The sequence below is a fragment of the Pseudopipra pipra genome, chromosome W (assembly GCF_036250125.1).
Source record: "Pseudopipra pipra isolate bDixPip1 chromosome W, bDixPip1.hap1, whole genome shotgun sequence".
NCBI classification, from domain to species: domain Eukaryota; kingdom Metazoa; phylum Chordata; class Aves; order Passeriformes; family Pipridae; genus Pseudopipra; species Pseudopipra pipra.
In genome coordinates, this window is record NC_087580.1 from 6,835,042 (window position 1) to 6,859,561 (window position 24,520).

The 24,520-nt window shown below is 58.0% G+C and overlaps 2 protein-coding genes and 1 long non-coding RNA gene across 3 annotated transcripts; 1 reads left to right on the forward strand and 2 right to left on the reverse strand.

Annotated features, from left to right (window-relative positions):
• Nucleotides 1-203: 203 nt before the first annotated feature.
• On the reverse strand, nt 204-4,398 carry LOC135405906 (uncharacterized). The gene is made up of 2 exons (XM_064640446.1): nt 4,296-4,398; nt 204-1,114 (listed from the first exon to the last, which is right to left on the reverse strand). Exons 1-2 carry the CDS (start codon nt 4,371-4,373, stop codon nt 245-247), a joined length of 948 nt encoding a protein of 315 aa, XP_064496516.1. The 5' UTR covers nt 4,374-4,398; the 3' UTR covers nt 204-244.
• A 475-nt stretch (nt 4,399-4,873) lies between these two features.
• Nucleotides 4,874-24,424, forward strand: LOC135406269 ((3R)-3-hydroxyacyl-CoA dehydrogenase-like). The gene is made up of 11 exons (XM_064640695.1): nt 4,874-4,971; nt 5,385-5,584; nt 6,594-6,710; nt 7,297-7,395; nt 7,782-7,867; nt 8,582-8,666; nt 8,879-8,921; nt 8,992-9,066; nt 23,091-23,191; nt 24,205-24,237; nt 24,362-24,424. Exons 1-11 carry the CDS (start codon nt 4,920-4,922, stop codon nt 24,422-24,424), a joined length of 954 nt encoding a protein of 317 aa, XP_064496765.1. The 5' UTR covers nt 4,874-4,919.
• On the reverse strand, nt 15,446-16,138 carry LOC135405208 (uncharacterized). Its single transcript, XR_010425793.1, has 2 exons — nt 15,979-16,138; nt 15,446-15,586 (listed from the first exon to the last, which is right to left on the reverse strand). It is a non-coding gene; the product is annotated as an uncharacterized LOC135405208 (long non-coding RNA).
• Nucleotides 24,425-24,520: the final 96 nt, after the last annotated feature.

Genomic DNA, 24,520 nt, shown 5'->3' on the forward strand with positions numbered 1-24,520 from the left:
CCGGCGGTGGGTGAGGAGGTGGGAGCTATAGAGGAAGGTCTTCCCACATTCCTCACACTCATAGGGCCGTTCCCCTGTGTGGACACGCTGGTGGGCAACAAGCTTGGAGCTGCTGTTGAAGCTCTTCCCACATTCCAAGCACATGAAGGGCTTCTCCCTGCTGGGAGGCTGCTCAGGGACCACCAGCTCACAGCTCTGGCTCAAGCTGTGGCCACTTTCCCAGCACAGGTTGGGTCTTTCCTCCTCAGAGCACCCTGGGCTGGCTTTGGAGCCCCTCCTCCTGAGGGATCTCCTGCCCTTTTCCTCCCCGCTGCCTTCCTGCGCTGTGGAGCCCTTCAAAACGGCCTCTCCCACCAGGGTCTGCCGGGGGGATTTGTCCTCCGTGCCCTCCGTCCTCAGCTCGGGGCCTGGGGCAGGAAGGAAGGACAGGGAGGGGATTTGCCTCCAGCCCAGAGGGAAGGGGAGGAGAAGGAAGATGGAGAGGAAGGAGGGAAGAGAAGGAAAAAGGAGAGGAAGGAATAAGAAGGGAAAGAACAAGAAGAAAAAGCAACAAGGAGAGGAAGCAAGAAGAAGGAAGGAAGAAGAAGGCCCAGAACTGGACACAGCACTCGAGGTGTGGCCTCACCAGTGCCAAGTACAGGGAAAGAACCACTGCCCTGGTCCTGCTGACCACGCTGGTCCTGAGAGAAGGAAGGAGCAAGGAGACAAGGAATGATGAATAGGAAGGAGAAGACGGAACAAAGAAAAAGGAGAAAGGAGAGAAAGGAAGGAGAAGGAAGAAGGAGAAAAAGGAAAAAACATGAGGAAGGAGAGGGAGGAACAAGGAGCAGGAAGAAGGAAGGAAAAGGAACAAGGAGTGGAAGGAAGAAGGACAGGGAGGGGATTTCCCTCTGGCCCAGAGGGAAGGCCAAGGACATCCCCCCAAATCCGGCCCCGGCAGGACGGCGGCGGCAGTGGGGTTGTCCTGCAGCCAGGGGCGATGCTGGGCTGGGAGATACAGGACAAGACAGGGCAAAGGGGCACTGACTTCCTCCTCACCTGCTTGGAGGGCCCGTGGCATCTTCCTCTTCCTCGCAGCCTCCTTCATCTGGCCAAGCTTTGGGAAGGAGAAATCCTGCTGTGGGGGGAAAAACAAGAGGTGAGCACATTGGGTTGGGGGTTCCTCCCGCCCAAGTCAATCTCTAGAAGTCCCTAAGCACCTCATGTCCATAAAAAACTCCTAAACACCAAGTCTCAGCCAAAAAAAACCAAACCAGAACTCCAAGGTTCAGACCAAAAAAACCCTTCCAGGAGTTCCCCCTCTCAGGTCTCTCCACTTTGGGGTTCTGGAGGCCTCCCGTTTGGGCTGCTGGGGGTCCCACATGTATTGGGGGTCCCCCCTCTCCAAGGTCCCGCCCTCTCTGGGCTGCGGGGGGTCCCAGGAATACTGGGGGTCTTCCCACTTTGGTATTCTAGGGGACCCCCTTCTCTGGGCTGCTGGGGGTCCTGCAGTTCCCCCTCTCCAAGGTCCCCCTGCTTAGGGATGAGGGGGGTTTTGGAGGCCCCAGGGGTACCTTCTCCCCTGACTCCTTACTTTGGGGTGCTGGGGCTCTCAGGGGTCCCACCTCTATGGGGTCTCCCCCTCTCCAGGCTGCTGTGGGTCCCAGAAATCCCAGGGGTCCCCCTTCTCTGGGCTCCCCTCTCTCTGGGGTCCCCCTGGCTGGGCTGACGGGGTCTCAGCACTCCCCTTTCTCCAGGCTCCCCACTTCAGTGCACCAGGGCTCCCAAGGGTACCCCCTCTCCTGGCCCCCATTTCAGGGTTCCTGCACTCCCAACCCTCCCCTCTCTGCAGGTTCCCCCCTCCTTCCAGGCTGACAGGGGTCCTGCGGTGCCGGGATCGCCCCTCTCCGCTCTCCCCACTCCGGGGCTCTCAGCAGCCCCCACCGCCTCTTCCTCCTCCTCTTCCTGCTCCTCTGGGCCTGGGGCCCCCCTGCCTGCCCAGTCCCAGTTTTCCAGACCCCACACCCCTCTCTCTTTGACTCCAGAATCCCCCTGTTCCCACTTTCCTCACCATCCCACCTCTCCCTGATGCCGAATTTGTGCCCCAAAAGGCACAAAGGAACTGCTCAGAGACAAGGTTTAGTCTTTAAGCAGCGAGGTAATTATTTTATGCAACACTGGGGAACTCCCAGCTCGCCCTGGACAAAGAGTTCCAAAGCACTCAGTGAAAAGCCAGACTATTTATACAATTTTTGCGAGAGATTACATCATCATTTAATGCATATTCATATTATTGCAACATCTAGTTATAATATTCATAGCAGGCGGAGTTAAGGTGGAGGCAGGAGCGCGGTCATCATTTTGGGGAGAATTTCGGGGGTACATCCTGTTACTTCAGCCTCAGGGGTCGTCGCTTTACTCCTCTTTCTTGGGTAAACTTTTGAACTTTCCTTAATTTGGCTGACTCCAACATGTATTTGGCAGGAGTTTCTGGACTCTGGCCCTTCTTTTTCCCCTTATCTCCCTGTGTTCCTTCCATACGTCTATTTATGTGGGTGTTAGCATTTTTGGAGCTCTTACTTTCTGTTCTTTTGTGTCAGTGTGTCAGATTTATGTATGTGTTATCTTCCACTAGTCCTTGAAACTTAGTTCTTTGTTTCTTTGCTCAGAGCATGCATTCTAAGTTAACTCTTCAGGCCTTGCTTTGTTTCATCCCAGTCCCTCCATCCCCCTCTTTCCTTCACCCTGGGGACCCCTGGCCCCCCATTCCTGGCCATCCCACCTCACCCCCAGACCCCCTTTTCCTTGACCCTGGGACCCCCTGGAGCCCCTTCCCAGTTCTCGCAGCTCTCCCCGTTTCTCCCTTTCCTTCACCCTGGGACCATCCTGACCCCCAAATCTCCCTGTCTCTCCAGTTCCCCACTCCTGCCTTATCCTGCAGGGTGCTCCTGGAGTGTCCCAGGGACCCCCTGAACGCCCCATTCCTAAAGACCAGATCCACCTGCACCCCCTTATCCAGACCACCGCCACCTGCACCCACTTCCCCGGCTCCAGAACCCCCTGCACCCCCTTTCCCGGCCATCCTGCCTCTCCCAGACTCCCTTTTCCTTTACCCTGGCACTCCCTGGAACCCCATTCCTGCCCATCAGGACCCCCCTGCACCTCCTCTCCACCACTGGGACTCTCACCCCCTTCCTCAGCTCCAGGACCCCCCTGCACCCCCTTTCCCAGCCATCCCACCTCTCCAAGTCCCCACACCCTCCCTTCTCCTTCACCCTGCCACCCCCTCCACCCCCACTCCTGCCTTTCCCACTCCCCAACCCCTCCTTTCCTCAACACCCGGCACCCCCTGAACTGCCCTTCCTGCACATCCCGGCTCTCCCCACCCACTGAACCCCCTTTCCCTCACACTGGAGGCCCCTGCACCCTCCTTTCCTGGACACAAGGACCCGAGAGACCCCCTGGGCCTCCTCTCCCAGTCCCTACAGCCCCCCTTTTGCCTTCCCTCTGGGACACCCCCAAACCCCCATTCCTGGCCACAGGAACCCCCTGGCACCCCCTTATTCTGCACTAAGACCCCCCTGCAACCCCCTTTCCCGCCCAGCCCGCCTCTCCCAGCCCCCAGGCCCTGCTTTCCCTTCACACTGCTACCCCCTGCACCCCCAGGCCTGCCTTTTCCACAACCCACAGGACCCTTTTCTTTGGAACACGGGGGGACCCCCTGAACCCCGGTTTCTGCCCATTCTCCCAACCCCCAGGACCTCCCTTTCCCCCACACCGCCGACCCCTGGCCAGGGGATCTCCCTGGACCCCCCATCCCACCTCTCCAGAGCCCCGCACTCCCCTTTCCTCGGCCCTGGCATCCCCCAAAACCCCCTTCCCCAGCACTCTGCCCCCCGACAGCCCCAACACTCACCCCAAAAACACTCCCAGGCTTCCCCCTCTCCCATCTCCCCACTTTGGGGGGCGGGAATTGGGGAACTCCCGCCACTGTTGGGGACAATCAAAGAGTTCCCGACGCGTGGCCGGGGCCTTTGTTCGGCCTGCCGGGAATTCCCAACAAACATCCCGGCCCCCATCAGCCGCTGGGGCCCGGGGGTCCCTCCTCTCCAGGGATCGAGCTGTGGGGACACGAAGGGACCCCCACGGGAACCCCTTTGCCGCTCTCCCACCTCCCCTTCTTCCCCTCTCCCACCCTTTGCCCGTCGCCCCCCGCTGCTTTGGCAGTGACCCACCCCCTCTCTCGCTCACTTTGGGGCTCCCAGCCCCTCTTCTCCTTCCCCTCTGCCCCTTTGCCATCGGGGCCCCCAACTCACCTCGAGCTCCCGGCTCGGGGGATGGAGCGGGGGGAGGAGGAGCGGGCAGAGGCAAAGGAGGAGGAAGAGGAGGAGCATCGCCCCCCTGAGTGGGCGGGGAGGGGGAGCTCGGTGCGATGGGTTGGGGGTGTGCGGGGGGTTTTGGGGGAGATGTTTGGAGCTGAGCCGCAAATGGCCCTCGGGGGGACCTCGGGGGGTCCCCGGGAGGTGTTTTGGTTTTGTTGGAGGGATCCCGGGGTGGGTTCCCGGCAGAGGCGGGAGGTGGGCGGGGGGATGCGGGGACCCCCCCGCGGTGGGGGTCGGTGTTGCGGGGTCAGGCCCCGCCGCCCCCATTGTCAGCCCGGTGCCGGCGGGGGGGGACGCGACGAGCCCCTTTTTTAGGGCCCCCGGAGTGGGGAGAGCAGAGAGGGGCGACAGCGGAGCTGGGGGACCCCCGGCAGCCACGAGGAGATTCAGGTGTTTATGGGATTCAGTTGTTTATGGGAGGGGAAAAATCAGGGAAAAGGGGGAAAAAAACCCGGGCAAAGCCGAAAAACTCCGGCTGGAGGACTGACGATAGAGTTGGTGCGGGCAGAGCGGCGCGGCGTGCGCGCCCCTGTCTCGGTTTTCACTTCCGGCGCCGCCATGTTGGGGAGGTCGGCGGGGCGACTGGCGGGGGTCGTGGCGCTGGTCACGGGTGGGTTTTGGGGGGGATTTGGGGGAGTTTTGGGGGTGAGAGGGAAGGGGAGACCACCAGGGGAGGAGTGGGGGGGAACTTAGGGCGGGGAGACCCCCGGGAGGGACGCTGGGAGGAGTTAAAGGTGACCCTGGTGATACTAGGAGGGTCACTGGTGATACTGGGATGGTCGCAGACCCCTCTGGTGACACTGGGGGAGGTCACTGGTGACACTAGATCCCACTGGTGCCACTGGGAGGACACTGGGAGGGGTCACAGGCCCCACTGGTGACACTGGGAGGGGTCACTGGTTAAAGTGGTCCCCACTGGTGCCCTCGGGCAGTCATTGGACCTCCGGGTCGCCAGGGGGCGCCAGGGGCGGTTCGCATACCCCTCAATGACCCCGGTTATTCATTGGCCCTCCGAACCGCCAGGGGGCGCCAGCGGCATCGGCCGCGCCGTGAGCGGCCGCCTGGCCCGCGAGGGCGCGCGCGTGGCCGTGGCCGATCGCGACATGTCGGGGGCGGCGGCGACAGCGAAAGGGCTCCCCCGGAACTGCCCCCCCGACCACGGAGCTTTCCAGGTGGATGTGGCCGATCCCAAAAGCGTCGCCGGGATGGTGAGGGGGGTGCAGGTAATGTCGCCGCCACCTCCCCCCCACCGGTGACATGTCGCGATAGTGTCACACCCTCCCCAGTGTCCCGCAGTGTCCCTGAGTGACCCCCGATATCCGCAATGTCGCCCTCAAAATTCCCAAATCCACCCCAAATCACTCCCAGAATTCACAAATTCCCACAAATTCCTTCCTATTCCCACAAAATTCCTGGGAAATCGCAGCCAAACGGCCCCAAATTGCAGGAAAAGCCCCCCCAAATCCACCCAAAATCGACCCAAATCCTCCCTAAATCACCCCCAGAATTCCCAAATCCCCACAAATCCACCCAACCCAGACCCAAATCCACCCCAAATCACCTCCAGAACTCACAAATTCCCCCAAAACTTGCAAATTCCCACAAACTCCCCCAAAATTCCATCTGATTCCCACCAAATTCCTGGAAAATCGCAGCCAGCCGTCTCCAAATTGCAGGAAAACCTCCACAATTCCCTCCAAAATCGACCCAAATTCCCTCGCATTCCCCCCAGAATTCCCAAATCCCCAAAACTAGACCCAAATCCACCCCAAAATCACCCCCAAAGCTCCCAAATCCCCGTGATTTCCCCAAAACTCACAAATTTCCTCAAAATTCCATCCGATTCCTACCAAATTCCTGGGAAATTGCAGCCAAATGCCCCCAAATTGCAGGAAAAAAAACCCAAATCTGCCCTAAATTAACCCAAATCCACCCCAGAATTCCCAAATCCACCCAACCCAGACCCAAATCCACGCCAAAATCACCCCCAAAACTCCCAAATCCCCACAAGTTCCCCCCAAATTCCCCAAATTTCCATCAAATCCCCACCAAGTTCCTGGAAAATTGCAGCCAAACGGACCCAAATCCCAAGAAAACCTCCCTCAAATCTGCCCAAAACCAACCCGAATCCACCCCAGGATTCCCAAATCCACCCAAATCCACCCAAAATGGACCCAAATCCTCCCCAATTCACCCCAAATGACCCCTCGATGTCCCCAAATGTCCCCCCAGGAGCACTTTGGGGGTCCCCCCCGTGTCCTGGTGTCCTGTGCCGGGATCACCCGCGACCGGATGTTCCTGGAGATGGGAGAGCGGGAATTCCGGGAAGTGCTGGGGGTGAACCTGGAGGTGAGAGGGGACACTGGGGACATTGGGGGGACATTGGGGGACATTGGGGGGACAGTGGGGGGACATTGGGGGGACATTGGGGACATTGGGGGACATTGGGGACATTGGGGGGACATTGGGGGGATTGGGGGACATTGGGGACATTGGGGGGACATTGGGGGGACATTGGGGGACATTGGGGGACATTGGGGGACATTGGGGATATTGGGGGACATTGGGGGGACATTGGGGACATTGGGGACATTGGGGGGACATTGGGGACATTGGGGGACATTGGGGACATTGGGGACATTGGGGGGACATTGGGGACATTGGGGACATTGGGGGACATTGGGGGACATTGGGGACATTGGGGACATTGGGGGACATTGGGGGGACATTGGGGGGACATTGGGGGGACATTGGGGACATTGGGGGACATTGGGGGGACATTGGGGACATTGGGGGGACATTGGGGACATTGGGGGACATTGGGGACATTGGGGGGACATGGGGGGACATTGGGGACATTGGGGGGACATGGGGGGACATTGGGGGACACTGGGGGGGTTGTGCCACCCCCGATGTCCCCCCGCTGCCCCCCCAGGGGACGTTCCTGGTGACACAGGAGGTGACAAAGGCCCTGGTGACATCGGGGGACCCCGGGGGGGCCTCCCTGGTCCTCGTGGGCAGCGTGGTGGCCAAGGTGGGACCCCCACTTGTCACTGTCCCTGTCACTTGTCACTGTCATTGTCACTTGTCACTGTCATTGTCACTTGTCACCGTCAGTGTCCCCGAAATGGGGGTAAAAGCCCTAAAAATGGGGATAAAGCCCCTGAAAACGCCAATTTTGGGGGAATTTGGGGACACCAGGGGGGTTCTAGGGATGTCCCCTCCCCCCCTTTGTCATTGTCACTTGTCACTGTCCCCTCCCCCCTGCCCAAAACTGGGGATAAACCCCCCAAAATTGGGGATAAAACCCCCAGAAACACGAATTTTGGGGGGCTTTGGGGACACTGGGGGGGGGGTGTGGACACCGAGGGGGGTCCCAGGGGTGTCCCCTCCCCTTTGTCATTGTCCCCTCCCCCCCAGGTGGGGAATTTGGGCCAAACCAACTACGCGGCCTCCAAGGGGGGGGTGGAGGGGCTGACCCGGAGCGTGGCCAAGGAGGTGGCCAGGTGGGGACACTGGGGGACATTGGGGGACATCTGGGGACATTTGGGAGGGGACAAGGGAAAATGGAGGGGAAAGGGAGAAAATTGGGGGATTTGGGGGGAATTCGGGGGAAAAATTGGGGGGAAAGTGGGGAAATTTGGGGGGAAATGGGGAAAGTTGGGGGATTGGGGGGAAAATTTGGGGGATTTTGGGGGGAAATTGAGGGGATTTGGGGGAAAATTGAGGGATTTGGGGGGAAAATTTGGGGGGAAATTGGGGGGGAAATGGGGAATTGGGGGGAAACTGGGGGAAAGGAGGAAGAAATGGGGGGAAATTGGGAAAATTTAAGGGGGAAATGGGGAAAAATTGGACAGAAAAGGGGAATTTGTTGGGAAATATGGAAAAATTGGGGAACTGGGGGGAAAAGGGGGAAGAACTGGGGAAAACTGGGGAGAAAATTGGGAAATGGGGAAAAATTGGGGGGGGAATTGGGGGAATTTGGAGGGAAATTGGGGGGAAAAGGGGAAGAAATGGGGAAAACTGGGGGGAAAATTGGGAAATGGAGAAAAAGGGGGGAAATTGGGGGAATTTGGAGGGAAATGGGGAAAAATTGGGGGAAATCAGGGGAAAAACTGGATTGGGGGGTTTGGTGACCCAGGGGGGGGTTGGTGACACCCTGTGGGGGGGTGACACGGGTCAGGGGGACCCCTCTGACCCCCCCAAATCCCCTTCCCAAGGTTTGGGATCCGCTGCAATTCCGTCCTGCCGGGATTTATCGTCACCCCCATGACGGACAAAGTGCCCCCAAAAGTGCTGGACAAGGTGACAGCGGGGGGGTGGCACCTCCTGGGGACATTGAGGGGACACTGGGGGGACATTGGGGGACATTGGGGGTCATTGGGGGTCATTGGGGACATTGGGGACATTGGGGGTCATTGGGGGTCATTGGGGACATGGGGGGACATTGGGGACATTGGGGAGGTGACACCAGAGGTGACCCTCGTGTGTGTGTGTGTGTCTCCCCCCCCTTCCAGTTCGCAGGGATGGTGCCACTGGGACGACTGGGGGACCCTGAGGGTGAGTTGGGGACACTTTGGGGACACTTTGGGGACACTTGGAGGTGCCACCACCCCCCGGTGTCCCCCAGACGTGGCAGACGTGGTGGCTTTCCTGGCGTCGGGGGACAGCGGCTACGTCACCGGGGCCACCCTGGAGGTGACAGGTGGGGACCCCCCATGTCCCCAGTGTGTCCCCAGTGTGTCCCCAATGACCCCCCAGTGTGTCCCCAACGTCCCCCCAGTGTGTCCCCAATGTCCCCTCAATGTCCCCCCAGTGTCCCCCCAATGTCCCCCCTTTCCCTCTCTCATTCCAGGGGGTCTCTTCATGTGACGGATCCAGCCCCTCCCCCCAAGTGTCCCCCCAATGGGGGGGAGGGGCAGACCTCAAAATTTGGGGGGTTGGGATGGGGGGGAGGCCCCGAGTTTGGGGGGAGGGGACCCCAAAATTTGGGTGGGGGACAAAAGGGGGTCCCAAAAATCGGGGAGGGTCCCAAAACTGGGGAGGAGGGGCCTAAAGTAGGGGAGGGGCTCCCCTAAAATATGGGGGGGAACCCCAAAACTGGGGGGGTCGAGGGAGGGGGGTGGAAACCCCTCCAAAAAACCACCAGGAGCCGTTGCCATGGAGATGTTTATTGGCCACGCCCACCGAGACCACGCCCACCCCTCCCCTCCCTTAAATTTCTAAAACAACAAAAATAAACATTTTGGACCCCAAATTTGTTTTTATTTTGGGGTGGAGACCCCAAATTTTTGGGGTGGGGGGTTGGGAGGGGTCTCTTAAATTCGGGGGGGAGGTCAGATATAGCCCTGCCCCCTCTTGACCCTGCCCCCCTTAAAACCTCCTCTAAAACGACAAAAATAAACATTTTGGGCCTCAAATTTTGGAGTTTTTTGAGGCAAACCCCCCCAGAAGTTTTGGGAGGTGTCCCCAAAATTCGGGAGGGGTGGAGTTAAGAGAGGGCGGAGCCAAATCCTCCATCTTTTCTGCCTTAAACCTCCTCTAAAACGACAAAAATAAACCTTCTGGATGCCAAATTTTGGAGTTTTTAGAGGCAAAATCCCCCAGAATTACCCCTAATTAGCACATAATGCCCGGGGTTCATGTTAATAATTAATTAGCCCATAATAGCTGTGGGTAAATCATTAACCCCTAATTAATCCATAATATCCGTGGGTTCCCATCAATCTCTAATTAATCCATAATATCCATGGGTTCCCATCAATCCCAAATTATCCCAAATGGTCCCAAACGGTCCCAAATTATTCCAAATAGTCCCAAATGATCCCAAATCCCAAATGGTCCCCAAACTCAAATCCCAAATCCCATGTGGTTCCAAATCCCAAATAAACCCCAAATCCCAAGTAAACTCTAAATCACCAATGATCCCCAATCCCATGTAGTTCCAAATCCCATATAAAAGCAAATCCCAGATGTTCCCAGATAACCCCTAAATTCTGAATAATTCCCAATCCCATATATTCCCAAATCCCAAAGAAACCCCTAAATCCCCAATAATTCCTAAATCCCAAATAAACCCCCAATCCCCAAGAATTCCCAATCCCATATATTCCCATGTCCCAAATAATAGCAAATCCCAGATGTTCCCAAATCCCAAATAACCCCCAAATCCCCAGTACTTCCCAAACCCATGTAATCCCAAATGCCAAATAAACCCCAAATCCCAAATAATAACAAATCCCATTGAGGTGGTTTGAAGCTGGCTCCCTGCCAAGACTCCAAACCTCACCACAAGAGCTCCCCCCCCCAAAACCAAGGGAGAAGAGAGAAAAAACCAAGAGAACTGAAACGAGAGAGAGACAGCTGAAGCAATATATATATAAATATAAATATATTTACACTTATATTACACTTATATACAATTGAAATATATGTACAATTTCAAAAGGAAAGGGGAAAGGGAAGGGGAAGGAAAAAAAGGAACAAAAGCAAAAAATATACACGATCACTATCCCAAGATCTAACAACTAAAAGAATTAGCAAAGGATATCCCACTGCTCTCCTTGGGACAACAGAAAGTGGCTCTGGAACGACCCCGGCACCCTCCGTCTGCCAAGGTGGGCAGGGCCTTACCAGGCCTCGCTCCCCAACCCGACAGACTCCACACAGGGAACCTGCACCTCCAAAGCTGGAAGGAAAGAGGGCAAAGGCCTCTCCTCCTTTCTTCTTATAGCCCAGCTTAGGTAAAAATGGTGGGGAATAGCGGGGAAATCTGGGCACTTCCTTGGTTACAGACTGGTCATGAAGGAAGGCCCAGACTAAACTACCAGAGACATCACATCCCCCTCTGTGACATCACATCCTCCTCTGTGACATCACATCCTCCTCTGTGACATCACATCCTCCCCATGACATCACATCCCCCTCTGTGACATCACATCCCCCTCTGTGACATCACATCCCCCTCTGTGACATCACATCCTCCTCTGTGACATCACATCCTCCTCTGTGACGTCACATCCTCCTATGTGACATCACATCCTCCTCTGTGACATCACATCCTCCCCATAACATCACATCTCTCCTGTGACATCACATCCTCCTCTGTGACATCACATCCCCCTCTGTGACATCACATCTCTCCTGTGACATCACATCCCCCTCTGTGACATCACATCTCTCCTGTGACATCACATCCCCCTCTGTGACATCACATCCCCCTCTGTGACATCACATCCTCCTCTGTGACATCACATCCTCCTCTGTGACATCACGTCCTCCCCATGACATCACATCTCTCCTGTGACATCACATCCCCCTCTGTGACATCACAGCTCCTCTATGATGTCACATCCCCCTCTGTGACACCACAACTCCCTTATGAGATCACATCCTTCCGGTGACATCACATCCTCCTCTGTGACATCACATCATCCCCATGACATCATGTCTCCTCTATGATGTCACATCCATCATATGACATCACAACTCCCCTGTGACATCGCATCCTCCTCTGTGACATCGAATCCTCCTCTGTGACATCACAGTTCTCCTATGATGTCACATCCTCCCCATGCTATCACATCTCTCCTATGACATCCCATCCTTCCTGTGACATCACTTCCTCCTCTATGATGTCACATCCATCAGATGACATCACATCTTTCCTATTACATCACAGCTCCACTGACATCACAGCTCCCCTATGACATCACATCCTTCTTGTGACATCACATATCTCCTATGACATCAGATCATTCTGGTGACATCACATCGCCCCTGTGTTATCACATCCTCTGTGACATCACATTGTCCCTGTGACATCACACCTTCCTCTGTGACATCGCATCTCTCCTATGACATCACATTCATCCTGTGACATCAAACCTCTCCTGTGATATCATATCGTCCCTGTGACATCACATCCTCCCCTGTGACATCACATCCTCCTCTGAGACATCACATCTTTCTTGTGACATCACATCCTTTCTGTGACATCACAGCTCCTCTATGACATCACATCCTTCCTGTGACATCACATCATCCTTGTGAAATCACATCCCCCACTGTGACATCACGTCCTCCCCTGTGACATCGCATCCTGCTCTTTGACAACACATCCCCCCTGTGACATCACGTCCCCCCTATGACATCACATCTTCTCTGTGACATCACATCCTTCATGTGACATCACATCTACCCTTATGACATCACAGCTTCCAGGTGACATCACATCCTTTCTGTGACATCACATTGTCCCTGTGATGTCATGTCCCCCACTGTGACATCACATCTCCTTGTGACAGCACATCCTCCTCTGTGACATCACATCCTCCTCTGTGACATCACATCCCCCTCTGTGACATCACATCCTCCCCATGACATCACATCTCTCCTGTGACATCACATCCCCCTCTGTGACATCACATCCCCCTCTGTGACATCACAGCTCCTCTATGATGTCACATCCCCCTCTGTGACACCACAACTCCCCTATGAGATTACATCCTTCCGGTGACATCACACTCTCCTCTGTGACATCACATCTCTCCTATGACATCACATCTATCCTGTGACATCAAACTCTCCTGTGATATCATATTGTCCCTGTGATGTCACGTCCTGCCCTGTGACATCACATCCTCCTCTGTGAAATCACAGCTCTCCTGTGACATCACATCCTCCCCATGATATCACATCTCTCCTATGACATCCCATCCTTCCTGTGACATCACATCCTCCTCTATGATGTCACATCCATCATATGACATCACATCTCTCCTATTACATCACAGCTCCACTGTGACATCAGAGCTCCCCTATGACATCACATCCTTCCTGTGACATCACATATCTCCTATGACATCAGATCATTCCTGTGACATCGCATCCTCCTCTGTGATGTCACATCCTCCCCATGACATCACATCTCCTCTACAACGTCACATCCATCATATGACATCACATCCTTCCTGTGACATCACATCCCCCCACTGTGACATCACGTCCTCCCCTGTGACATCACATCCTGCTCTTTGACAACACAGCTCCCCTGTGACATCACGTCCCCCCCTGTGACATCACATCTTCTCTGTGACATCACATCCTTCATGTGACATCACATCCACCCTTATGACATCACAGCTTCCAGGTGACATCACATCCTTTCTGTGACATCACATTGTCCCTGTGATGTCATGTCCTGCACTGTGACATCACATCTCCTTGTGACAGCACATCCTCCTCTGTGACCTCACATCTCTCCTATGACATCACTTTCTTCCTATTACACGACATCTCCTCTATGACATCACATCCTCCTCTCTGGCATCATATGCAACATAACAGCTCCTCTGTGACATCACATCCTTTATGTGACATCACATCCTCCCCGTGATGTCAATGGGATATGTGATATCACAGGGGAGGATGTGATGTCAGAGGGATGATATGATATCACAGGAGAGGTTTGATGTCACAGGATGGATGTGATGTCACAGAGGAGGATGTGGCTGCTCCATCTCAGAGTCACCTCAGAGGGGCCCTCACGGGTACCTTGTCCCTCCACAGATTTCCCGGAACAAGCCTGATCTTGTGCCCCTCCCCCATCAGGTCCTGTTTAGAGCCCTGGGACACTGTGGAACCTCATGGAATCAAGGGGCCACTGGGACACCACAGGGCCTCATGGAACCCAAGGGACCCTGAGACACTGTGGGGGCTCATGGAACCCAAGGGACCCTGGGACACTGTGGGGGCTCATGGAACCCAAGGGACCCTGGGACACTGTGGGGGCTCATGGAACCAAAGGGACCCTGGGACACTGTGGGGGCTCATGGAACCAAAGGGACCCTGGGACACTGTCAGGAGCCTCGTGGTGCCCAGGGTTGAGGAATCCCGTGGGTGCAGGTGGCTCAGGGAGCAGCGGCAGTTGGATCCAAACTATTCTCACCTGAAGATGTCCCTGGTAACAGAGGTCCTGTGTGTTCCCTCTGCTCTCTGGGCACTTGCATCCTTTGAGAGCTGCCCATCACTCTGGTAGCCAAGAGCACAGGGCGGGGGATCCCCTGGAGGGGGAGCAGAGACATCTTTCCTAGATCACCTTGCTCAGAGCCCCATCCAACCTGGCCTTGAATGTTTGCAGGGATGGGGCATCCACCACCTCCATGCAAATGTGTTCCAGTGTTTCATTCTCATCATCAAATGTTTCTTCCATCTCTCTAGTTTGAACCTCCCCTCTTTAACTCCCTCACCCCCTGTCCTATTGTGACAGGCCCTACTGAACCCTTTGCCCACATGTCTCTAAAAAGCTGCCTTGAAGCACTGGAAGGCCCCAAGGAGGTCTCCCCACAGGCTTTTCTTCTGCAGGCTGAAGAGCCCCCACTCTCTCAGCCTGTCTCCATTAGAGGTGCTGCAGCCCTGTGATGCCCTTGGTGGCCTCCTCTGGAAGTGCCCCAAGAGGTGCGTGTCTTTGCTGTGCTGAGGAGCCCATGGAGCTGCAGGAGATGCCAGGGCTGGCAGGGGAATCCCCCCAAGCCATTGCCATTGCGGGCGGGTGCGTTGCAGACAGCCAGAGGAGCCCAGAGCTGGGGGCAGCACTGCAGGAGGGGTCTCAGCTGAGCGGAGCAGAGGGGCAGAACCCCCCTGCCCTGCTGCCCACGCTGTGGGATGAGCCCAGGACACAGGGGGTTGTGGGCTGTGAGCTCCCATTGCTGGCTCCCATCCTGCTTTTCATCCCCCACTATCCCCATGGCCTTGGATGCAGGGCTGCTCTCCATCCCTTCAGCCCCGAGCCTGGCCCTTGAGATCTGGGGGCATTTGACATCCACTGGCTCCTTTGATCCCCTTTCCCATCCCTCCCAGAGCCAAGGGAAGGACTGAGGGGCCTTGGCTGATTGTCCCTGACCCTCCCCTGCCCCGACACCAAGCTGTGCTCCTTGGGGACGGTGCTTGGACAGCCCCAGTCAGACCCTGTTTCCTGCTGTGCCCCCAAACCACCGGGTGCCCCAGGGGACGTGGGAACACACATGGACATGGGAAGGCACCTGTGGATGTGGGAACACACCCACCCAGACAGACACAGAGCATTTGTTTTGCTGCAGGGGTTTATTGATTCTTGCAGGGAAATTGCCAGGGCACCCAGGGGATCAGGGGGGTCCTCCAGGGATGATCATCTCCTCATGCCACTGGAGGGGGCCAGGACACGGGTGTCACCACCACTTCCAGTCCTGAAAGACAGAGCCCCAAACGTCACCCCCGGTGTCCACAGGGACATGGCAGGGGCCTTGTCCCCACCCCATCTGTCTGCAGGGAGCTGGGGCAGGAGAAGGGAATTGGATGCTGAGATCCATGTGGCCCCAGAGCCCCTGAGCCCGGGATGCTCTGACACCTCCCCGAGCCCCTCCCTGCCCTCCCGGTGAGCCTGGGGGTCTGCAGAGCCCCCAGTGCAAGGCAAGGCTTGGGGGCAGCTCTGTCCAGCTGCCCCGGGACACGGAGCAGGGACAGCCCCCTGCGTGTCCCTCTGCTGTCCCCAAGCTCTGCCCACTGCAGAGGGCTCAGGGACCCCCCAGGGCCCTGCCAGGCTCCTTTGGGGGGCTGAGGAGCCTCCCATATTTCTCACCTGGACATGCAGAGAGGCAGCCGAGCGTCACTGGCGCATCAGCTCCACCTGGTCAGCCACGGGGGGCTGGGGACAAAGGCAGGGTTAGAGACACACTGGGGTGGACTGGGGCACACTGGGATGGACTGGGACACACTGGGATGCCGGGGGGGAGGTTGTGGCCATGAGAGCAGAGGGTGTGAGCCCAGCAGAACTCAGGGTACCCACCCTAGGCCTCCTCACTGGAGGGATATTGATGTCTCCCTGTAGAGAGAGTGTGAGGTGTCACTGGTCACTGGGGTGTCCCCAGGCCCAGGAGGGATGGGGGACTATATTTCCCCCAGTTTCCCACACTGGGGACATCCCAGCTCCAGGACTTACCTGGAGACATCCACCTCCTCCTTGTCCCGAGATTGGCTGGGGAAGGAGAGCAAAGGTTTAAGCAGGATTGGCCCCTGTGGGGCTGGGGGAGGGACACGGGTGTCCCCAGACCCCCCAGCCCATGGTTGGCCCCTGGTCTGAGGGGGAAAAGCCCTTCTGCTCCCCCAGCCCCAGTGCACCCAGTTTCCCTCGGGATCCCTGTTCCTGCAAGGCGCAGGGTGGGGATGGAGACAAGGAGAGCCAGGGGAATTCAGGGCCTGCAGGAGGGTGGGGGGGAGGAGGAGGGGACCCAAAGAGGGTGAAGTGGGGGGAACTGGGGATCCCACAGGATGGACATTGGGGTGTGGAAGGGATGGGACTGTGGGGGATGCGGGTGAGGAGGAAGGGATTGCAGTGGAGGGGACCCAGGGAATGAAGCAGGGCAGGGGTGGGGGCAGGAGAAATGGGGAAGGGGAGAAAACTGGAAGGGACTGGGAGGGGCTTTGGGACTGAGGGGTCAAGGAAGGGGATTTCTGGACATGAGTGTCGTGGGCAATGGGAAAGGGAAAGGATTAGAGGAGAAAGAAGGGAAGAAATGGTGTGGGAATGATGCCCTGTGTGTGTGTGGTGGGGTGGACTGGGGTGTGTGGGAATAGAGTGGGGGCCCTGAGGAAGGGCCTCCCCAGTGCACACTGGGGTGGACTGGGGAGCACTGGGGTGCCCTGGAGTGTGGTGGCCACCAGAGGGGAGGGTCTGGGCCCAGCACAAGCCCTGGTACCCACCGGGCCGCCGATCCCGCCTGCCTGTAGAGAGACAAGGAGACGTCACTGGTCACTGGGGTGTCCCCAGTGCCAGGAAGGGTTGGGGGGCCCAAAGTGCCCCCACTTCCCACACTGGGTGCCCCCCAACTCCCAGACTTACCAACTCGCAGAGTTCACCACTGGCCTCAAAAATGAGCTGCAGGAGGAGAGCAAAGGCTTGGTTGGGGTTGGCCTTGTGGGGCTGGGGGGGACACGGGTGTCCCCACCCCCTCCAGCCCCGGCTGCCCCCCAGGCTGAGCGGGGCTCTTTGGGATTGCGGCTCCCAGGCAAGTTGGGGACACCAGTGCAGGGGGAAAGGCAAGGCACTGAGGGCAAAGCCTGGAGGAAAGGCCCTGGGAAGGGGCCATGGCAGGGCATTTCCCAGTTGGTGCCAGTTCAGCCTGGCCAGGCCTTGTCCCACTTGAGCCCAGGGTGGAGCTTGGGCCTGTTTGTCCTCCTTGGACTCCAGTGGGGCTTGGCCCAGTTCCACCCAGTTTGGGTTGGGCCTTTGCCTTGGCTGGGAAAGAGAGGAGATGGTGGGGAGATGCCCCAGGGGACCAAGAGGATGGGATGGGGGGGCCCAAAAAGGTGGGATTTGGGGTCAGAAAGAGCGGGAAGCGTTGGGACTGTGCCAGGACGGAGCCGGGTGCAAGCATCCCGTGAGGAAGCGGAGCTGCAGCAGCAGGAGTTGAATTGTGGGAAGGGGAAGGAGAGAGGGAATTGTGGCCAGAAGAAAGTGGCCTGGCCCGGGGCTGGGGGTGCTGGGGAGTGCTGGGGGAGCCCCTGGATTGGGAAGGGGCCCATCCCTGAGCCCATGGCCGTGGCATGGGGGCCTCACCTTGGCATCTGCCGGGGGGCTCAGCAGGATGGTGAAGAGCAGGGCCACGCTGAGCACAGCGACCTTCATCTTCCTCTGGGCCTGGGCAGCGCTGGCTGAGGCTGCACAAGGGCAGGAGCACATTTATCCCTGCCGGGACTCCTCCCTGCCCCCTCCCCGAGAGCCCCCGGGGCAAAGCCCGGCTGGGCACAGCCCCCAGCCCTGGCCACAAGCCCAGCCCTGGCACAGAGTCCATCCCGCCTGCGGCACCCATCCAGCCACCTTCCCCGGCATCCCTCCAGCTTCCTGCACGGGGCAGCTGCCCCTGGAAGGGCCCAGGCCCCTGGGGGTGCCAAGGGGGTGGGCAGGGAGCTGAAAGCAGCTGCATACCCTGTGGGGACAATCCCACACAACACAATCCATCCTCCAACGGCCCCCAAAACCTGATCCACCCATGTCCTCCTGCCCATCCCTTCCAGAGCTTTCCCTCTGGGACACCCCAGAGCTGACCCAGACCCCAGATCAGCATGTCTGTCCACAATTGTCTCTGTTCCACTCCAGCCTTGTGGGGAAAGAAGGGGGCTGCCACTGAATATGATTTGAGAAAATTCCACCAACTTAGGTGGGAGAACAATGGGGGACTTGGGCAGTGGGAACAGCCCCGTGACTGGGATCTCCAGGCACTGGAGGCACTGGGGAGCACTGGGCAATGTTGGGCACCTGGAGACAAGGGGAAGGCTTGGGGAATTGCTCCGATGTGTCAGATCCCAGATCCAGCCCACCCCATTTCCCAGCACTGCAGGCCCCAAATGGGTCCAGTCTCCAGCCCCAGAGCAGAGCCCAGGCGGCAAGATTCTCTCTCCTGGCCCTCCCTGTTCCTCTGCAGGCCATTTCTCTTTCCCACTCTGCCCTCATGAGTCCCATTCCATGGTTCAGTCCTTTCAGGGGGCTGTGCCCCCAGAAGATGCTTTTCAAAGCCCAAGGGAGGGTTCCACTCCCCATCACACTCTTGCACTGGCCAGATGGGACTGCTAAAGGGCAAGTGAGCCTTCCTGAGCAATCCTTTGCTCTCCAGTCACTGACAGCTCATGGAAGGGAACCAGGAAGCCCCGGTGGGTGTGATATTGTCCTTGGCCATCTGTCAGAGTGGCAATTGGCACATTGGGTGCCCTTTGACCTGCAGCATCCCCACAAGGGAAGTCTCTTCTGAGGGCCCAGGCAAGGGAAACAGCTGTTGAATCTTCTCCCTTCTCCAGGCAGCTCTGCCAAGAGCCCACTGGTTCCATGAGGGTCCCGACAGACCCTCTCTGGAGTTGTTCTCTGCCAAGGATGAACGGAGCCTCCAGGCCAGTCCCAACAGGGAGCTTTGGCCACTCCTTCTCAGTCAGACCATCCTCAGCCTCCAACACAGACACTCCATGGGATCCTCCCGTCCCTCCAGAGAAAAAGATGGATTCTGCCCCTTTGTCACGGGCTGTTTCAGAGCTCACTCTGCACCAGTGCCCAGCAGAGATTTCTGTTCCCGTGGGGCTGATGTGCCAGGCCATTGATCCCACACATCCCAGGAACCCTCAGGGCCCCTTTCTGAGGCTGGGCTGACCTTGTTCCTGCTCAGGGGATTGATTTCTGGGGTTTGTTACTGCAAAGCAGAAGTACCTTGAGCAGGGTCGAAAGTCTGACCAGCCCTTCTCCTCTGCCCAACAGACACTGGAGCAGGAGTTCTCCTGCACAAATGCTTTTGGCCTTTGGTTTTCCTTCCAGTTTCTGGACCTGAGCTTCCAGTCTCCAAGGAGGTTCCTCCTCCCACTCCCTCCTGGCCAAGCCCCAGTCCCACAGACAGAACCTCGGGGTGACACTTGGGCTGTGCCACCAACAGCCTTTCCCTGGAGCAGGAAAAGGTCAGCTCTTCCTGGCTGAGACAGTGGTCAGCAGGAGAGGAGAAGACATCCTTAAACGCTGGGACATGTGCTGAGACACAGCCCCGAGGGAGGCAGTGGGGTTCCCACTCAGCTCCTGCAGCTGACTGGCCAACCCACCTGCCCTGGGAGCCTCCCAGCCTGCCCAGCTCGTTAACCCCAGGCTGTTGGCACATGTTCAGTTGGTGTCCAGTGCCATCCCCCTGACTGGCATCTCCCAGGCAGCCTGGGCCTCTCCTGCGTCAGTGTTCCTCAGTGATGACCCTGTGGACAGTTCCTTCATTCCTGTCCAGATGAATTCAGCACACAAATGATGTCACGGCACATGTGCACCTGGGCAATAATCCCCCCCTGGCACACTCTGGTCTCTAACAAATGGGGCACAAAGCAGAAACAGTCCAGAGGAAAATCTTCCTGGGCACTGCCGCCTCCTTGGGCAAGTTCCAGAGCAAATAGTCAAGGCATTTGCCTGGAATGTTTTCCCAGCTGTCCCACAATAGATCTGTTCTGGCCCCACAGTGCCCCAGAAAGAGAGAAACCTTAACAAATGCCCCGGAAGGTCACACAACAATCACAGTCATTGACAGTTCTCAGGAACCACTTCTCAGGGTGTTTTTACTTCTTTGAAGCCGTGACAGGCGTCTGTATCATCATGGGAACAAACCCAGGGACACCTGGGATTTCCTGTGGATCAGGCAAACCTTCCTCTGCCTTCAGAACCCAAAACAGGTTTTCACCACCAGACCCTTTGATCCCCAGCTCTGGACTCCTAAAAGTGCTTCTCACACCCTCGTAGGCAGAGCACTAAAACAGAGCATTATTTTCCTGTCCCACGGGCTGCTGGATGGATTTGGAAGTGGATGGAGATTGGGAAGCACAGCTTGAATGACTGTGGCACATATCAGACAGAAGGAGTTTCCAGAGGAACCATGGCACCCTGTTTGAAGATCAGCAGGGGACTGGGAGACACAGGATCCACCTCAAGAAATGGGACACGGGTGTCTGAGCCAACCTGGGAAGGAGGGATTTCAACTAGGAAAGACATGGGAAGGGCAGAGTTCTGGAGACCAGCCAGGCACCAAGACAAGGCTCCAGTGGGGAAACTTCCAGGAAGGTCCAGCAGCCCAGGGAGCGGCCTCAAGGCCTGACAAGGGGGTGTCCTCTTGCAGCCCTCCTGGCAAACAGACCCTCTCCAACACCTCAGTGAAGTGCCTGGAGAGCAAAGCACAAGGTAGGGAAACAAACACAGAGATTTGGAGATCCTGTGCAGTTGGAGCCCTGGATCTCCCAGAGAGATGGTGGGATGGCTCCAGGGTTGGAGTGTTGTCAAGAACGGCTCCAGGGGTTTTGGCAAAGCAGGCCAGGAAGGGGAGCGGTGGAGTCGCCCCTTCTGGAATAGAAAACCAGCCCTGAGGAATCTCTGACCCAGGAGAGCAGTGAAAAGAAATGGTGGAAGAAAGACTTTCCCGTGGTCAAGGGGGATCTGGGTTGAGATCTCCTGGGCAAACTTGGCATCCACAAGTCCATGGGCCCTGTCAGATGCATTTGGGAGCTGCTGGACACCGCAGGGAGGCCACTGCTGATGATCTTTGAAAGGCTGTGTCAGTCAGGAGAGGGGCCTGAGGGCTGGATGAGAGCCAGTGTCATCCCACTCTTCCAAAAGGGCAAGAAGGACCCAGGGAGCTGCAGGCCAGTCAGCCCCACCTCCATCCCTGGAATGGGCTGGAATGGCTCATCCCGGAGGCCATCTGAGCACGTGGATGACAGGAAGGGGATCAGGAGTGGTCAGCATGGATTCACCAAGGGTTGACCCACCTGATTGCCATCTAGGATGGCCCAGCTGGCTGGCAGGAGGAGAGCAGAGCTGTGGGTGTTGTGTGCCTGGAGCTCAGCAAGGCTTTGGGCGCTGCCCCCACCTCTGGGCTCCGGCCTGTCCTGAGGGCAGCAAGGGAGCCCCAGGGCTGTGGGGTGCCCCAGGACCTGCTCCTGCCCGTGCCCCCAGCTCTGCCCTGCTCTGCCAGGCCTGAGGGGAGCCCAGGTGTCCAGGCTGCCTTGACCTCCCCCATTCCCAGACTGCCCGGATCAGACAGGGCTGGAAAGCCCCGGGATTGCTGAATGGCTTCCTGCTGCCTCAGGCCATGGGCAAACAGGGCTTATCAGAGGTGCTGGCAGGGACAAACACCCCTCCTGCTGGCAGGGGAGCTCTGTTTGCCCAATTAGCTCCAAGTGGCTGCCTGGGGACAAGGGCCCCTTCAGCCTGTCCCTCTGCATGGCCACACCCTGCCCAGGGCCAGCGCTGGCGTGGGCCCAGGGCCATGGACAGACACCGTGTGGGGACAAGGGCCTGTGGGGAGCTGTGGCCAAGTCCCAGCCAGGGACAGAGCTGGACTTGGAGCCTTGTTGGGGATGGGGTCCCTTGGAACCCCCCCGTGTGGGGCAGCTCTGCAGAGCGGGACCCAGGTGATGTGGGTGGCCCCAGGTGTGACAAAGGCAGGACAAGACAGGGGATCTTCCCCCCTGGGCTCTGCTCTGGGGCTGGAGACTGGACCCATTTGGGGCCTGCAGTGCTGGGAAATAGGGTGGGCTGGATCTGGGATCTGACACATCGGAGCAATTCCCCAAGCCTTCCCCTTGTCTCCAGGTGCCCAACATTGCCCAGTGCTCCCCAGTGCCTCCAGTGCCTGGAGATCCCAGTCACGGGGCTGTTCCCACTGCCCAGGTCCCCCATTGTTCTCCCACCTAAGGAGGTGGGATTTTCCCAAATCATGTTCAGTGGCAGCCCCCTTCTTTCCCCACAAGGCTGGAGTGGAACAGGGACAACTGTGGACAGACATGCTGGTCTGGGGCCTGGGTCAGCTCTGGGGTGTCCCAGAGGGAAAGCTCTGGGAAGGGATGGGCAGGAGGACATGAGTGGATCAGGTTTTGGGGGCCGTTGGAGGTTGGATTGTGTTGTGTGGGATTGTCCCCACAGGGTATGCAGCTGCTTTCAGCTCCCTGCCCACCCCCTTGGCACCCCCAGGGGCCTGGGCCCTTCCAGGGGCAGCTGCCCCGTGCAGGAAGCTGGAGGGATGCCGGGGAAGGTGGCTGGATGGGTGCCGCAGGCGGGATGGACTCTGTGCCAGGGCTGGGCTTGTGGCCAGGGCTGGGGGCTGTGCCCAGCCGGGCTTTGCCCCGGGGGCTCTCGGGGAGGGGGCAGGGAGGAGTCCCGGCAGGGATAAATGTGCTCCTGCCCTTGTGCAGCCTCAGCCAGCGCTGCCCAGGCCCAGAGGAAGATGAAGGTCGCTGTGCTCAGCGTGGCCCTGCTCTTCACCATCCTGCTGAGCCCCCCGGCAGATGCCAAGGTGAGGCCCCCATGCCACGGCCATGGGCTCAGGGGTGGGGATGCTCCTGCCTGCAGGAGAGAAGCTCTACTGCAGGATGGAATCGTGGCTGTGATCCCAAAAATCCTTGTTCTGGCCTCTCCCTCTCCCAGTCCAGAGGATCCTCTGCTCTCCCTGACCTCCAGTGCTGGGCACTGGAGCTTCTCCCTCCCACTATTGCCTCTCTTCACTCCACTTCCACTGCAAATCTCCCTGTGCCCAGAGCCCCAGATGCTCAGGGAACCTGACCAGGGAGGTCCCTGACAAGGGAGGTCCACTGTCAATTGCTGGGAGGGCCCCCACCTGTTTCTTTTAATGGTGCTCCCAAATCCCACCCCTTGGGCCTCCCATCCCATCCCATCCTTTTTGGTCCCCTCAGGCATCTCCTCCCCAGGATCTGCTCTGTGTCCTACCCAGGGTCCCCAAACATCCTCCCACTGATCATTCCCAAAGCTTTTCTTTCCATCCTTCCCCTCAGACCTTTGCCTTTCACCCAGGCCACTGCCCTGGTACCTCCCAAGACCATTCCTTGCCTCCCTCTCCACTCCCAACCATCTCCCAGTCCCCTCGTTTTTGTCCTCCTCCATCCTCCTCCTCCTGTCCCCACCAAGCCTCTCCCTTGCAGTCCCCATGTCCCCACACTTGAATTCCTTTCCCCTCCCCTGTATCCCACACAGGGCCCCTTCAACACCCCAATCCCAGTCCCGTGGGCTCCCCAGTCCCCCCCAGTTCAGCATCTTTGGGTCCCCCCCAACCTCCTCCCCCCCTCCCTGCAGGCCCTGAATTCCCCTGGCTCTCCTTGTCTCCATCCCCACCCTGGGCCCTGCAGGCACAGAGGTTGGAGGTGAAACTGGGTGCAGTGGGAGCGGGGGGAGCAGAAGGGATTTTCCCCCTCAGACGGGGGCAGCCCTGGGCTGGGGGGCTGGGGACACCCATGTCCCTCCCCCAGCCCCACAAGAGCCAATCCTGCTTAAACCTTTGCTCCCCTTGCCCAGGCACTCTTGGCAGGAACCCAAAATGATCTGCAGGTGAGAGGGCCGGGGGGACTGGAGGGCATCCAGTCTGGGAACTGGGGGACACTTTGGTCCCCCCATCCCTCGCTGGCACCGGGGACATCCCAGTGACCAGCCAGGGCTCCTGGTCTCTCTCCAGGTGGATTTAGTGGATGTTGGGATCCTGAAGACGGCTCAGGTGGGTACCAGGAGTTCTGCCTGAGTCGGGTCCTCCCCTCACATGGCCATGACACTCCCAGCCATCCCAGTCTGACCCAGCACACTCCAGTGCACTCTACTGCCTCCCCAGAGAACACCC